We start from the raw sequence: 16,493 nt of genomic DNA, 5'->3' as shown, positions 1-16,493 counted from the left end.
AAATGTGTGGAAATACCAAATGACTATGTTGTGCAACAGAAACTAACAGAGCGTTGTGGGTCAATTAGACTTCAAAAACCAACAGATATGTGTAGTTTACTGTACAGCAATCACACCACAATAAAGGTGTTAAAAAACAAGCAAACAAAGAAACTCATAGAAACAGAGATCAGATTTGTGGTGGAGGCGGGGGCACTGAATGAGGAGAGTCAAAAGGTATAAACTTCCAGTTCTAGGTAAGTACTGGGGACATAATGCAGAACATGATAAATATAACACTGCTGTATGCTATACATGAAACTTACTAAGAGAGTAAATCCTAAGCGTTCTCACCACACACAAAAGATTTTCCTATGTATTTCATTATGTGTCTATATGAGATGATGGATGTTCACTAAACTTGTGCTAATAATTCAGCGATGTATAAGTAAAACCATTACGCTGTACATCTTAAACTTATACAGCGCGGTATGACGATTATATCTCAAGGAAACTAAGTGGGGGGGAGGGAATGCTACATTTCTTGACAAGGTCAGTCAACATAAAGATGCCAATGTCCCACCCAAATAAAATAAGCAAATAAAATAGCCAGTTTCCGTGTAGTGTCTGACACTGTTAAAATGCACAAAGAAGAGCAAGGCCTTCACCAAGGACTATACCAATAAGTGGTTTCAAAAATTGTCATTTACACAGAAGTGTCCTGGATCAGAAGCAAGATGGTGCCTGGATCTCCCTTGAGAGTGACACCTTGAGTGAGAACTATAGGAGTGGTGTTGGGAGCCAGGGCAGAGGCCTCCACAGCTGATGGCCGAGGCCATTCACGTCTCAGGACTGAGGGTACAATGTGACCAAGAGTGATGGCCCACCTGTGAAGCTGGCGACTTTGCTGGGCTGGGGAATCTTCAAAGGGAGGTTATACATTCCTCATCCGGAGACAAGACGCTGGAACCACTGCTGCCGTTTAAGAAGGAGGTGATTCCGACCTTGGCTAGAGAACATCTCGGAAGCCTAGGTTCTAAACATTCTCTGCAGAGCTACTGCCTGAAAACTGAGGTCACCGTGGGAACAGTTTTGGGTCCATCAGCAAAACGCTTCCCCAGGCTGGGGTCGTGCTGCCATCCAGAAGACTTGTGCATGCCACTGTACATAAACCGGCCAGGCAACAGGCACACTGCCTCAGTTCCACAGGAGCCCCTCTGCCTCCCCAAGTCCAAGATGGACAGAAAGCCGTGTTGTTTCTCAGCATTGAACTTGAAATAACTGAAGGCAAGGACAACAGGCCATTAGATATATTTCACAAAGAGGTTACTTTAATAACACAAAACAATTCTGATAGTGTTCCGGGTATTGACTGGGTAGCTTTGCCTTTATATCATATACACGTGATATAGGGGTCATACTGTGTCTGTCATATGTCTGTGTGTGTGTGTGTGTGTGTGTGTGTGTGTGTTTTCTACCTGACAGTTCCGTTCAAAGAAGGCAGCATGAACAAAGGCAAGGTCTACCTGCTTCTTTTAAATGAAGTGATTATCCTGGTCATTGCTCAGGGACCATCCCTTCCTTGCTCAGGCAGCACTGAACCAAGAGGTTTCCTTTCAGTGTGGAATTAGCTGGAACCGGGTCTCTCAAGGATGCTGAAGGTGCCAAAATACATTGCAAGGCCTGATCCTCTGCCCTGAGCTGGGCAGGGGGCAATGATGTGCAGTCCACGTCCGGGCTGCGGGAGGGGAAGGGAGAAGCGCCTCACACTGGCCAAGAGGGAGTCTCCTCTGAGTTAGCCCTGCAGAGGCAGGACCCTCCCTCCCTCTGGAGTGGTTTCTATCCCCGCTTCCCCTCCACAAAAGGGAAGGCGGGAACAGAACTGGGAGATGAACCCCCAGCTCCCTCTTCTCCAGAAAGCCCTGTGAGTAGCCTCTTAGGAAGCCTCCTCCAAGGGGAGTCCGTGTACCTGAGCTCAGCACCAGGAGTGGGGCTCGGGCCTGCCCTGAAACACGCTGTTCTCCACCCCGACTTGCACGTCTGTGTGGTCCTAGTGTGGCAGGGTGGGGGGAGGATGGGGTGTTGGGGGAGAGGGTGGAGGAGAACCGGTGGGTCTGTGGAAAGCCCCCATGGGCACCTGGGGAACTTCTGAGATGCGTGTGGCCTTCCCATGCAGACTCAGGCCTATTACTGCATGAACGGAGGCCTCCTTGACAATTGCTTTGAATGGCATTGGCTTAGCAATTTCCATCAAACTTACTAAGCCCACGTGACACACGAAACTATATGCAGAGAATTCACAACTTTATTGAAACTACAGATATGAGCCCTAAAACAGTGGGTCAGTGAATGTACTTGTATTTAACACACTTAGCAGGCGTCTGGTGAGCTGTTCCTGGCGGGGAGGCAGGCAGAAGGGGAATCCGGCTCAGAGGCGTTTTGAAAACCCCTGTCACAGAGACCATTCCTGAGGACACTGGGACTACAGAAGCAACACCGATGGGAGGGGACCAAGCCACCCCCCTGAGGGCAGCCACAGGGACGAAGAGGTGGAAAACGCCAGGACACAGGAGGCAAGAACTCAGGCGGGAAGGGCGGGAAGGGAGGGAAGGGCTGCACCGGCGGCACGGGCGGCATGGGTGGCCCAGGTGACACGGGCGGCAGGGGCTGCAGGGCTGGCAGGGGCGGCAGGGGCGGCATGGGTGGCCCAGGTGGCACGGGCGGCAGGGGCTGCAGGGCTGGCAGGGGTGGCAGGGGCGGCAGGGGCTGCAGGGCTGGCAGGGGCGGCACGGGCGGCAGGGGCTGCAGGGCTGGCAGGGGCGGCACGGGCGGCACGGGCGGCAGGGGCTGCAGGGCTGGCACGGGCGGCACGGGCGGCCCCAGAAACGGCCCCAGCGGCAGTGGCTCCACAGGAACGCACATGCAATGCTGCTCCCGAAAAAGCATGTCACCGCAGGGTCCCCCCAAGCCTGCGACGACAGGGGAAGCCAGGAGCACGGGGCGCTCGCTTCTCAACCTTAATGCCCTCTGATGTCTCCTCCACTTGGCCCTTCTGTTCTTAAACCAAACCTTCAATCAGAGAGAAAAGGGAATTGCTTTAGCACATTCACCATTTAATGTCAGACATGAAAAAAAAACGCATTGAATTGCACCAGCAGAAGCTATTTGCTTCTTCTCAAACCTCTCAGGACAGTTACCAGCAAGGCCCGCCCTTCAGCTCACCCTTACTGAGCAATGACTACCTGCCAGGCTCTGGCTTGATTTATAGCTTAGTCTCCCTCCTCCCACCTTCACTATCACTCCCCCCACTCAGATGCAGCTGGAGTTGTCGAACCGCACTGGGTCCCTGCTGCGATTACTGGGCCTGGTAGGTCTGCGTCCTGACAACTGACCATCAGCTGCCAAGCTGCCACTCACCCCTACACACTAGGCTCGTGTCACCTTGGCTGTGGACGGCACAGGAAAACGTGGCCGCCTTTAAAGTGACGCAGAGGGGAACAACTCCCATTTCGAAAAGCCCACCCTCTGTGTACAGTAAATAATCAATAAGAGTGTGTTGGACTTTTAAATAAAAGCTGTCCTCAAAGATGACTGAAGGGTCATTCATCCTCTGAAACCTCTTGATGGCTCAAAAGATGGAGATGGTTTGTGAGGGGGTCTTGGTCATGGGGGTCCAGGGAGATTGCGGCTTGTCTCGCTGGCACACCTTGGTAGCTGAAGCCCCGGACACTGCCTTTCACATTAGACTTTAGGAATAATGAACGTTTAGAGCAACTCAGCCCAAATTTACTACAACTCTTAAAGTCTTTGCCAGCCAAGAGTTTGGGGCTAAGAGGCACACCATGGTCGCCCTGGGCAGTTCCGCACTCTGCACCCTGCCCCACCCTCCAGACTTTCCTGCGCTCGGGACCAGGTCAGCTCACTCTGCTCTGGCTGCAGGTGCAGGACCGCGGACCGCGGACCGCGGCCTCTGCTGCCCGGCATGGCTGGGCCCTCTAGTCCCTGCTACTCCGCCAGGAGATCCCCAGCCCGTCCCTTATGCTTCACATAAGAAGGTGCAACCTGTGTTTTAGGAAGACGGTCGACAACCACGTGGGTGAAGAGTCACCAAATGGCTCCTCCCTAAATATCTGCCAACTATGAACAACTGAAAATAAAACCTGTCCCGTGGACGCCACTCTTCCCTTAGCATCCCAGTTAATGGACTTACGTCCATTTTAGGGGGATCAGGTGTGCCAGTGGTCACATCTGCATAAGCAAAACGCAAAGCAGCCTGAACTGAGGTACAGGCTGGTACTACTTCCATTTTTCCAATACTGGTTTCATAAAACAAGTCTTACTGTATTTGCAAAATGTGGCGGGGTGGGGGCGGCCATTAAATTTTTCTTCTGTCAGACACAGAATAACAAATACTGTGTGATCTCACTTCCACGTGGAATAAAAAAAACCCCTCAAACTCATACAAAAAGAGATCAAATTTGCAGTTATCAGAGGCAGGGGATCGGGGAGGGGGAACTGGATGAAGGTGGTCAAAAGTTACAAGTTTCAGGTTATAAGAAAAATCAGCACTGGGGATGAAAATATAATTCATACTGCTCCAGAGTATATAGGAAAGTTGTTCAGAGACTAAGTCCTCAGAGTTCTCATCGCAAGGAAAAACTTTTTTTCTTTACTTCTGTATCTATATGAGATGAAGGATGTTGATGAAACTTACTGTGGTAATCATTTCATGAACATGTAAGTCACATCATCATGCTGTACACCTTCAACTAATAGAGGGCTGTCTGTCAATTACAAGTCAACAGAAGTGGGAAATTTTTCTTCGGGACATTCATGCTGTAGAGTTTGGCAACAGATGACAACAGTCTCTCTGTTTCCTCATTTGTTTCTTGTGGCTCCTTTTCCCCTCAGAACCCCATTAAGAGACCACGACGCAAACCCAGGAAAAGCAAGTCACCGAAACTTCAGTTTTTCTTTTCCTCTGAGCACCCTTTGCCTGCTTGAGAAAGCAGAGGCCTGGGCCTCCCAAGCCCTGGCCAGAGCTGACTGTGAGCCCAGCCCGTGGCTTTAGGGGGCCAGCACTGCTTTCCAGACTCCCCGCCACCAGCTCTGCAGCCCAGGGCCATCGCAGCCCTCACACACGCTCCCTGCAGCAAAGCTAATAATCCCATCCTCATTTTTCTTCTTCTCTCTTTCTTTTCTTTTGCTTCCCCCCACCAAATCCTTCTTTGATAAAACTTAGGCTTTTCTATGGTCTCGGATAATCACTCCTGATCCATTGACCCACAAATTGGTCATCACTGACTGAGCAAGAGAAAAACTATTTCAAACTATCAAATGTAAGACTCCAGCCTGGCCTGCGGTGAGGGGTGGGGTGGGGTTGTGTAGCTCGAGTGGTTCAGCACATGCTTAGCATGCACGATGTCCTGGCTTCAATCTCCAGTACTTCCATCAAAAAGAAATTAAATAAATATACCTAATTACCTCCTCCCTCCCCCCAGATGAGCTCTGAACTAAGAGCCATCCCCCACCATCAACAATTCCATGCAACCCATCTCTTCATAACAGCACCACAAAGAGAAACAAGAGACCTCAAGTGTTAGAAATTCCTCAAGAGAATATTCACGAATGCATCTGGTAGTCTCAAAACTTTGACTGTGTGAGATACCTCCCTGGCATACGTTCCACTCTTGTATAATCATTTCCGCTCTGTATAATTCGTGCTTAACTTCCACCTTCCTTAAGTCAGTGGAACTCTGTTGGAAATTGTTGGTTTAGTTTGTTTCACTTTTACACATATTTCAAACGCTGCAACTCACCCTCCCACCTCCACCGTGATGCCCAACCTATTACGTTAGCAATGCTTTCAGGCTGGCACATCAAAGAATTCCAGAAAATTAAGATTCAGGGCTGCCACTGTCTACACTGCTTTACCACACACTTAGAAACAGCGGCAGGAGAGGGCCTCTGACCCATGGGGCTGTGGGGGGGGGGTTCCTTTTTCTCCTCACTCCAGTGGGTAAATACTTATAAATTCACCCCTTCTGCAAAGAGCTTCTGCTTGGTTTTAAATAATTTAGTATAACTGGGCTCTTCCGTGTATTAACTGAAGAATTTCCACTTCTGATTAACCCCAGTGTGACGCCACACAAAAGTGTTACCTAAAGGATACCGGTGTTTGAAGGAGTTGAACTCTGTGCGTGTGTGTGGTTGTAACTCGGTGACATATATGGTTATATAGGTATAGTTTATACAAAGGTATATATATGTCGACATGTACATGTATATACCTTTGTATACAAGGAATAGCATAGTCCGGGAATATTTTTTCTTCTTTTGGGAAAGCCTGTCCCTCTGATAATAGGCAATGTCCAAAAGTTGGGGTTAACTTATCCCATTTACCAAAGGCCAAGACCCCAAAGTTCAAACCTTATTTCCCAATCATGGAAAAGGCAACAACGACAAAAAAACAAACAAACCAACAACAAAAACAAACAAACAAACAAACAAACAAAAAAACCAATGGGAGATGTCTAGGACAAGGTGTCCAATTCACGAAGCGGGCTTTACAATGGCTGCCCTACAAGTTGGGTTTTTTCAGGTTTTTACTGACCTTCAGTTGAGCTTCAGTCACTCCCATGCGTCTTGCAAGATCCTGGCTGTGGGGAGACAATCAGAAACGTTTAGTATTTGGAGCTGTGGATGAAATTAAATATAGGATGTTATTTCATCCTTTACAAATTTTTTCCTCTAAAGTGTCGGTGATTTATTTTGTGAACAAATTTCTGGAGTAGGTAAACACACTTCTTCAGAATTTACAATGAAATTAAATTGACAAATCGTTTAACGAAAGCCAACTCTCATGGCTAAAAGAGGCACAGTTCCAGAAACACATGAAATTCTACTTTACACTTTTCGTGTTACCAACATCAAAATGAATAAAAATCTCGGCGGAAATATCTTTACGAACTTCCTTTGCCTCTTTTACATTGCTCTTGCCCATTTTATGGTTTAAATTAAAGCCTTGAAATAGCTTGCCCAATAAATCAATCGATCGATCTATCAGTGATGAACAGGTTGGGGTACATCCTAGTAGGTTCGAACGGACAGCGCAAACTGCTCTTCACTCTCTGGCTGAGGTGTTGTTTGTTGGTGTTGGTGTTGTTGTTGTTGTTGTTGTTGTTGTTGTTGTTGTTGTTTTCACTTTATCAGCAACACCCCTAGTGCCGACCTAGTATACTACTCTGTAATATGTAGCTTGAGACTTGCTTTAGAGACAGTTTCTTCTCAAGAGTAAAATTTGAGGGGATGGAGAAAAATCACTAATCAAGATAAGTACTTTTCGGGGGGGGGGGGGGCGGTAGAGAGCCCAGTGGTAAAGCGCGTGCTTAGCATGCACGGGGTCCTCGGTCCAATCCCCAGCACTGCCACCACAAATAAACATATAAATAAGTAAACCTAAGTACTCCCACCAAAAAAGAAACAAAAAATAATAAAAACAATCAAAATAATTTTTTAAAGAGAAATGATTTTCAAACGCAGTGTTTTGAATATACAAAGCAACGCAAAAGTTATCCATGATGAACAGATTTATCAAAATTTGAAATAAAGGTAGGATCCTATCTTGATTTCCCCCACCTCAAGCTTCTCACCTTTATCTCTGCCTTGGTTCTAACAGAACATTATTTCTGTTAACCGGCAGCCGACAAAGTTTCCGCGCATGATTTGTTGAAATGCCGCACAGAAATACTCACCCGCATTCCCGCGGGGCACAGCCCGGACCCCCACCCTAGGACCCGAGGGCCGTGGGGTCCCGACAGCCGCCAGGCTCCGGGGGCTCTACCGCCCCGCGCGGAGGAGAGAGCCCCGTGAGCGCGCCGCACGCCGCCCGCCGCGAGCCGCCCGCGCCGCCGCACCTCAGCGCCCGCCCCGCCGCACCTCAGCGCCCGCCCCGCCCCGCCCGCTTGCCGGGACCCGGCGCCACCCCGGCCGCCCGCTTACCGCACGTGTGGGCTGAGGTACGGAGTGTGCTGGAAAATGCCCTCCAGCTCCTGCACCTGCAACGGCGTGAACGCGGCGCCGGGCACCCGCCGCGGCACGACTACGAGAGCCTCGACGGCGGCCTCCGGGGGCTGCTGCTCCCCGCCCTGCTCTCCGCCCTCGCCGCCGCTGGCGCCCGCCTCGTCAACCTCCTCAGCCCCCGCCTCGGCCGCAACCTCGGCGACCGCCTCGCGGCTTCCGCCGTCCGCGGGACCAGCGGCTGCTGCGCCAGCATCGCCGCCTTCCTTTCCTTCTCCTTCGTCTCCTGCCTCCTTCCCTTCCGCGGCCGCTCCTTGCTCAGGGTCGCACTGCGCCGGCTGCTCCTCTCCCCCCTCTCCGGGAGCCGAGCTCTCCGCGGGCTGCGCTTCTGCGAGGGAGGAAACCCAAAGAGAAAGATCAGGCCGTCCAGCGAGCCCGGCCTGTGGGGACAGGAGGGGACAGGCGGTGCCGGAGGGGGGCCCTGCGGCTCGCCCCTCTCAGGGAAAGTGCGTTTCCTGGAATCCGCTGAAACCAGCGCCCGCACCGCCACTGACCGTGCGCCTCTTCCCGCTCCTCGTCGACCCCCGGGCTGAGGGAGCCGGCAGCCGCATCGGCAGCGGCATCGCGGCTGCTCTGGGGCGGAGGCTCCATGTCGCAAGTGCTGTCCAGGAGGCTGTGCGCTTCAGCGGAGGCTGCGCTCGATCTCCTGAGACCTCGGCTCCCGGCACCGTCAGGGCTCCCCTGGCGGCTGGTCAGGAAGTCTGGTTAGACTCCCTCTGCGGGCTTCCCGCCGCCTGCTGGGGTGGGGTGGGCTCAAGTGCGCATGCGGCAGAGGCTCGGCCGTCTAGGGGCCTAGGGGAGGGAGGGGCGGGCTCGGCGGGAGGGCGCCGGCAGGGAGCACGCGTGAGAGCAGAACTCGCGCCCCAAGTTGCAACCCAGCTGGCTGCTCCGCCCTTGGCGGGGCGTCTTCCCAGACGAAGGGGCTGTGCTCCATTGTGCCAGCCCATTTGTGCGCGGTTAGAGAGACACCTCACCCTACCTCGCAGAAGGGTCTGGGGACTCTCTCTCGGCCCAGCCCTCCATATCCAGCAGCCAGTAGTAAGCGGGGAATAGCAATCACACGAATACGGCCATCCTTGGTATCCGCCAGCTATTGCTTCCAGGACCGCCAGCGGCCACCATTTTCCACTGATGCTCAGGTCCCGTAGTCAGCCCTCCATATCCGTCAGGACAGAACCCGCGGATATGGATGGCCGCCTGTGTAATAATTGGGAAAAACCGCGTGTAAGTGGACCCGCACAGTTCAAAGCTGTGTTGTACACGGGTCAAATGTGTTACTAGCCAGGAGTTTGCTTGCTCTGAGTGTTTGCAATGAGGCCGCAGTTTGCCATATTCCTGAGGTCTCCAGGAACACCCGGTGCTCATACGCACTACGGGACAGGTGGGGGCGGGGCCGGGGGGGTTGGAGGCGGGGCGGTGGGGGGGGCAGTTGGGGGGGCGGCGGTTATCAGCGGCGGTCGGGGTGGGGGGAAGGGGAGTGGGGGGAACGGGCGGTAGGCAACCAAGCAAGCACTTCCCTGGAGACAGTCCAGGGCCTGTATAGATTTTTAGTACTGAATCCACATCAGATTGCAGGAGTTGAAAACCCGCACAGTGCTTAGGTCATCCGAGAACGCCTAAACTGCAAGGGCTCTTGGCTCCTGGTTCTGACTGTGCATAACGTAACTTCGGCTGTGCCTCTGGCTACAGACCCTCTTCAGAAGTCGACTTGTTCCCTGTGCTGAGCGGGTGCTGTGGACCTGGTGGAATTCCCCCCTTTCCTGCTGCTGCCTCCTCCCCTTTTCCTCTAAACCTCCGTTTGTCTAGATAGACCCTCCTGAGCTCTTGCTGAGGAGTAAGTAAATTTTATTTATTGTCAAATACACAGAGCCAGGCCAGACTGAGGGGCCTGAGATTCTTCCTTCAACGAGTGTTTTGTGGATGCTCCAAGATATGTGAATATTCTGAACATTAAGACCAGCTTCTAACAACGGACCCTATACTTGACAATGTAGGTGAAATATCCTATTTTCACCTGCGGGAACACCCTTCTCATAAACTCTGTTTTATATCAGAAATTAAACTATTTTCATGGGCCCCAAATGTATCACGGACCCTAGTCACCTCACATACTGTGCCTAATAGATAAATACTCCCTGCCTCATGCGCCCAGAGAACGACTAAGAAAAAAGTTAAAGTGTTTGGTTGACCAATTTCACTCTCCAAAAGGTGATAAGAGATTGAAATGCGACAGCCTCTGTCCGACTTTGACCCAGATGTTACCGTCTCAGACTAGCTCTTCCTGGAGCCAGACTACTGACACCAGAAACCTTGCTTTCTCTCCACTCGCTCCCTGGCTAACCTGGGTTGCTTGTTGCCGCTTAGCCTTAGTTTCCTTATCTGCAGACCTGAGATAACAACAGTACCTAACCCATGGGGTTGCTGCAAGGATTAACTGAGTTTGATTTTTTTAATCTTTCTCAGCGACCATACTGTGTTGCCTCCCATTTCCTACTTCCATCGTTTTAGTAATTATTTCTCATGAGGGCCCATGAGAGGAGATAAAGATGGCTATCATCTGAGTTTTGGCAGCAAAGAGAGGATGTCTTCTTGTGACAAGAATGTCCCTACCACGTCTTTCTGTGTTTATACGTGCTTCAGGCAATGAGCTGATGTTGGCTGCTGCATGTGCAGTGCAGCAATGCGGGGAGGGCTGGGAAGGCCCACCTGGCCACTGTGCTGCAGGTTCTCACAATCTGGGGCGCAGCTAGGCCCACCCGGGAGCAGAAGGACCCACAGTATGGAGGCAGACTGCCCAGGCGCACTTCTTACTTGCTCCGTGACCCTGGGCAAGTGGGCTGACCTGTCTGTGCCTCAGGTGCCACATGTGTAGAACGGGGCTCGTGATGGTACCTGCCCTTCCATACTGTGAAACGCACATGAAGTGATACAAGTAAGGCCCCTGGTGAGGGCTCACATAACTCTCACTGATGCCGGAGCTAAGGGGTCGGGACTGAGTGGGGTCAGTCTGCACAAGGACCTCCGCTGTGACTGAGGACGCTGGACACAGCATGCAGCCCCTGCTCCTGAGTGGGTATGAGAGTCTGCGGCCTGGCACATAGCTGCGCTTGCTCGTGCTGGTGACACCATGTGGGTGCTCACTGTGCCCCAGGGCTCGGCTAATCAATATGACAGCCGTCCCCTGAAGAGGGGGCATCATTCTCCTTAGGTCCTAACCGAGGAAATGGAGAGGTTCGGTGATTTTCCTCAGGTTACGCAGCTCAGTGGAAGTGGGCCAGAATCCAAACCTTTGAAGAGACGTTGTTCTTAGCAGCCTTAGCAGTCTAAGCAGAACCTCAGGCTCTCTTCATGCAGATTTGACTTCTTTAGGGGGAGGGCAAGGAGGGGTTCCCCTTACACCTCACAGAATGAGACAAATTTTGGTGAATGCCAAGCACGCTGCGCGTGTTACTGCACTTCAAGGAGGTAGTATGAGCAGCCCCAGGGGTGACCCTGTCTAAAGCTTGTCTCAGGGAGCCCCAACCCAAACAGGGTGGGCAGGAGAATGAATGCATGTGAAGTGACCTGGAGAGGGAGCTGGACGGAGACCCTGAAGAGAACTGTGTATTGTGTGAGGGAAATAACTTTTAAACGTTGAGTTTGGGTCGAATTTATGGAAGGAGTAAGAATGTGTGCATTTGGGATCATGGAAAACCGTAAGAGTTTTGTGCAAGGGGAGTGTCTTAATAAAAGTAGTGTTTCACGGTGTGTTTATAGGAGGGGCGTCTCTGGACTGGCTCTTGGTTCAGTTCATCGCAGTTACTGGGCCTGGGGAACAAGGTACAGACTGTCAGTTCATTTGTGTCTTCTGTTTCAGATTCCACATATGAATGACATCATACGGTATCTTTTTCTCTTTCTGGCTTACTTCACGTAGAATGACTATCTCTAGGTCCATCCATGTTGCTGCAAATGGCATTATTTTACAAGTGGGTCTGTGGACTGGCACATAGCTTTGCTTGCTCGTGCAGGTGACACCATGTGCATGCCTAGTCCATGTTACAGCTGTCCCCTGAAGAGAGGGCATCATTCTCTTTAGTTCCTAACCGAGGAAATTGAGGCTCAGAGAGGTTCGGTGACTTCCCTAAGGTTACACAGCACACAGGGAGTGAGCCAGGATTCAAAGCTTTGAAGACACTTTGTTCTTAGCAACCTGCTTAGAAGAAGGTTTGGGTTTTCGTGGGTAATAGCGTCTTCTCTACACCTCATGGATGGATCAGGTGCTGGCAGGTGCTGAGCTGGTTGTGCGGGGAATCCCAGTTAAAAGAGGGGCGTCTTCCCTATACTTTAAAAAAAAAAAAAAAAAAAAAGGTCGCTTTAGGAGCCCCAGGAGGGGCGCGTGCAAGCTTGTCTCGGAGAACACCAGCACAGCCAAGTGGCCAGGCATTTAAAGTGTGACCTTGAGAGGGACCCAGAGGGAGAGCCTGAAGATCACACTGTAGTGGGTGAGAAATAAAGCTTAAAAGGTGGATTTGTGCCAAAATTATGGAAGGAGTGAGACGGAATGCCAGCATTCTGGCATGGATAACTGTAATGGCTTTGGCGGGGGCAGTGACCATAAGAGCAGTGTCTTAGGCTGTGGAGTAGCGGGGGTGAGTCTCTAACATGGCACTGGGCTCAGTTTGTTGCCGTTGTTGGGGTGGGGCACACTGTCCGGACTGGAGGCTCTGACTGGGCATCAGGAAGATCATGAGTCTTTTTGAACTTGAATGTGAAGTCTGTACACACTGTAATTTTAAAAGTGTGTGCACTTTTCATCAGATAATCAAGGTGGTACATGAGGACACTAATTCCCTCCGGCCAAAATACAGAAGACCTGGGTTTTGAGTAAAGAAGCCAGGCTTCGGGGCTGGAACACCTGATCTGGTTTCAGCGCACAGCACTGTTCTCCTAGTTCCCTCCTCACCGCAACAACTTTGGCCCCATGTTCTTGTCATGTGACACTGAGCAAGCCTCATATCTCTCTGAGGTTCAGTTTCCCGACTGTAAAAGAGGGTGAATATTAGTACTACTACTATTAGCTAAAGTAAAGATAATCATCTCACAGAATACCTTTTCTTTTTTAAAAAAAAGTTTTAGTTTCGCGATGTCTAGACTTCACTTAGCATAATGTCCGCTAGATGCATCCATGTTGTGGCAAATGACAGGATTTCCTTCTTTCTCGTGGGTGAGCAATGTCCCACTGGAGATGTATGCCACATCTTTATCCATTCACGTACCCGTGGACACTTAGGTTGTTTCTATGTCTTGCTATTCACAGAATTCTTGTGAAGCTAGAAGGGAATATGGAAAGATTATTGAATTCAACTGATGAGAAACATAAGGGGTGATTTTTATCATTGTAATTTGTGTTAAGGGATTTGACTTTATATTTTTTTAAATACCATTTATCAGGAAATTTTTAAACCAACACAAAGGTAGAGAAAATACAGTAGCGAATCCCCACAGAAATCATCGTCCAGATTCAATGTTTATCAGGATTTCGCCAACTTGTTTCATCTATCCTGTTTTTTCCTCCCTCTCTCCTTTGTCCCGTCTCTTCTCCTTTTATCCTCCTCGCCTCCCCACTCACTCTCCTCTTCTTACTGTGATAATTTAAAAGAAACTCAAGACAACGCGGCTTTTTATCCCTACATCTTTATGTGTATGCACTTTCTAGAAAAGGTAGACTTACCTGAATGGTAATAATAACCCCTTGGCATCATCACCCAGGCACCTGTATTCAGAATTCCCTGACTGCCTCAAAAGTGATTCTTTACACTTGGTTTTTTGTTTTTTGTTTTTTGTTTTTTGTTTTTTTAAGCATATAACTTTATCTGTGTCTACACTGATGAAGTAAGAGGACAACTGGGAGGGGGCGGTGTTTGCATAGCTAATCCCAGCCTTAGAAAGGGGAGGAGGAAATTAAAGACAGCCCCGGATATCTACCACTGCTGGCGGTTGTCTGTGGCAGTGAAAGTGATTCCGTCTTTGCCTTCACTGTCCTGTCTCGGGACACCATGGGCTCTTCAGGTTTGTTCCAGAAGCCGAATCATCTGCACACTAAATGCCAGCCCAGACACTGGGATAATGCATCCTTTTGCTGGAACCAGGCATGAAGGGGAAAATTCCATGATTTTCCTTTAAATTCGGCCTGAGAGATTCGGCCTTTAGGACCAGCAAGCTTGTGGAACCCCTGCTGTTCAAGGCTCCAGGCGGTGAAGCAGGAACCTGGCACCTCCCTAAGGACGTCTTTCCCTCAGGCAGCCGGGAGCTGAGCCCCAAAGGGCTGCTCCCTGCAGCCTCATTCTCTGAGGGCATCCTTCACAGGGAAACCTGACATGACATTCTTTATGTTTCTTTTTGGAGAGGGGAAAGTTGATTTATTGATTTATTTAGTGGAGGCACTGGGGATTGAACCCAGGCTCTTAGTTCAGGCTGGAGTCTTACCTGTGGTTCATTTCAAGTAGTTTTTCTCTTGCTCAGTCAGTGATGACTAATTTGTGGGTCAGTGGATCAGGAGTGATTATCTGAGACCACAGAAAAGCCTAAGTTGTATCAAAGGAGTGTTTGGGGATAAAAAGAAGAGAAAAAGAAGGTAAGAGAGAAAGAAAAATGAGGATGGGATTATGCAGCTTTACTGCAGAGAGCGTGCGTGAGGGCAGTGATGGAACCGGGCTGCAGGAAAAGTTTTTTCCTTGTGATGAGAACTGTGAGGATTTAGTCTCTTAGCAAGTTTCCTATATACAGTCAAGCAGTGTTACTCATACTTGTCATCCCTAGTACTGATTTTTCAGATTATAACCTGAAGTTTGTAACTTTTGACCACCTTCATCCAGGTCCCCCTCCCCCCATCCCCTGCCTCTGATAACCACAATTCTGATCTCTTTTTCTATGAGTTTGAGGGTTTTTGTTTTAATTCCACATGTAAGTGAGATCACACAATATTTGTCATTCTCTGTCTGATCGAAGAAATACATAATGGCTGTCCCTCCCCTACACCATAGTTTGCACATACAGTAAGAGCTGTTTTACGAAACCAGTATTGGAAAAATGGAACTAGTACCAGCCTGTACCTCAGCCTGCTTTGAGTTTACTTTTTGGTTATGCGGATTTGATCACTGGTACTCTTGGATCCCTCCAAAATGAGCTCTATTACACTGGTTTTTTAGACTACATATTCATGCAGCAGAAGGACCTATATACCAAGATGGAGAGCAAACATGAAGCACAGAGTGGGAGAAAAGGCCTCGCTAACATTTTGCACTGATTCCGCCTGGATAATTATGAGGCCTTCCCTAGGCTGGGCAGCCGTCCACCCGAAACAATCCACATCAAGAAGACACATGTGATGTGGGCCAGGGTAAAGCATCCTCTGGGGATAATTCTCACCTTCCACACTATTTGTGAGCGATCCCTTAATAGGGACGCCATTTTTCCTAAGTGTACTATGGCAGCCAATTGTTTACCTTCAGCCCCCATTATGTGGAGCTTACTCCCCCGCAGATCCGTTCTATATAGTCAGGCCCAACACATCTGGTGGTCTGAAGCACCTGTGCAGTAGGACGGCCACCTCCTTCCTGGGAGGGGCAGGAATATCCACTTGTCTGCTTTTAGTCACTTCAGGTCACCTTAGCCAGCTCAGCCCAAGGGTTGGGGTCTCAATATTGCTCTGGGGAGGGATTAGAATGACACCGTTTCCAATAGCAAATGCAAGCGTGACAGCAGCACAGGCAGGGTGGCTATTTACAAAGGGGACGCCTCCAAGTATGCTTAGGACTCTGGCCTCGGCCTGCCATCTCTGCCTTGTGGGCTACTTTACCTGCCATAGCAGCCCACAGGGACGAGGACGTCCTCTTGACTCTCAGGACTGTCAGAGAGGAAGAATAATTTTCCCTCTACCCTTCTAGGTTCTTAGCTGTGATGCCCCACCCTTGCAATCAAAGATTAAGGGAAGAACAAACAGAAGTTTAGCAACCTGTGTACATCCTGTGTACAGGGGAAAGACCCAGGGAAACGGAATAACTCTGTGAAACGGCCCAAGTCACCTCCTGAAATATCATCTCAGGCTAAAAAGTAAAGAAGAACCTGGGGGGAGGCAGCTATGGGAGGTGTTTCAGGAAAAGCACAGAGGTATGGTTGTTAGGCAGATTTCAGTTGGGTGCTTTCTCCACTGATAAGCGTTTCTAGTGATTTCGGTATCCCCCTCTACTGAACATGGAGAGCGAGATGCCCTTTCAAATGGAGATTTCCTCTGTAAATGTAAATGTCTCTTACAGCAGGGTAACTCCTACTCAGTTTTCAGAGCTTCTCCTGTGTCTGCTGTTTCTTAAAAATTACCAGCTGAAGATAACCTTTATACCAAAGAGACATATTTGGCGGGGGGCAAATTCTGCTCCCCTTCGGTACCGTTAATC

General features: G+C 49.9%; 1 protein-coding gene across 1 annotated transcript; it reads right to left on the bottom strand.

The window, feature by feature from the left end:
* Positions 1–2,285: 2,285 nt before the first annotated feature.
* Positions 2,286–8,780, bottom strand: LOC141576396 (uncharacterized). Its single transcript, XM_074359499.1, has 4 exons — positions 8,553–8,780; positions 7,981–8,386; positions 6,593–6,638; positions 2,286–3,048 (listed from the first exon to the last, which is right to left on the bottom strand). The coding sequence occupies exons 1-4, from the start codon at positions 8,647–8,649 to the stop codon at positions 2,350–2,352; spliced, it is 1,248 nt and encodes a 415-aa protein (XP_074215600.1). The 5' UTR covers positions 8,650–8,780; the 3' UTR covers positions 2,286–2,349.
* Between the last annotated feature and the right edge of the window lie 7,713 nt (positions 8,781–16,493).

Source organism: Camelus bactrianus, chromosome X, assembly GCF_048773025.1.
Source record: "Camelus bactrianus isolate YW-2024 breed Bactrian camel chromosome X, ASM4877302v1, whole genome shotgun sequence".
Taxonomy (NCBI): domain Eukaryota; kingdom Metazoa; phylum Chordata; class Mammalia; order Artiodactyla; family Camelidae; genus Camelus; species Camelus bactrianus.
The sequence above is the reverse complement of the archived record's forward strand: the minus strand, read 5'-3'. Positions and strand labels throughout refer to the sequence as shown.

Bases quoted from the DNA above. Each gene is read 5' to 3' on its own strand.
- LOC141576396 (XM_074359499.1), bottom strand. From the start codon at position 8,649: ATGGAGCCTCCGCCCCAGAGCAGCCGCGATGCCGCTGCCGATGCGGCT. The intron at 8,387-8,552 runs GTCAGTGGCGGT...CCTCCCTCGCAG, and splicing joins GGAGCGGGAAGAGGCGCACG to AAGCGCAGCCCGCGGAGAGC. The intron at 3,049-6,592 runs GTCAGTAAAAAC...CTCTGATTGAAG, and splicing joins TGACTGAAGCTCAACTGAAG to GTTTGGTTTAAGAACAGAAG.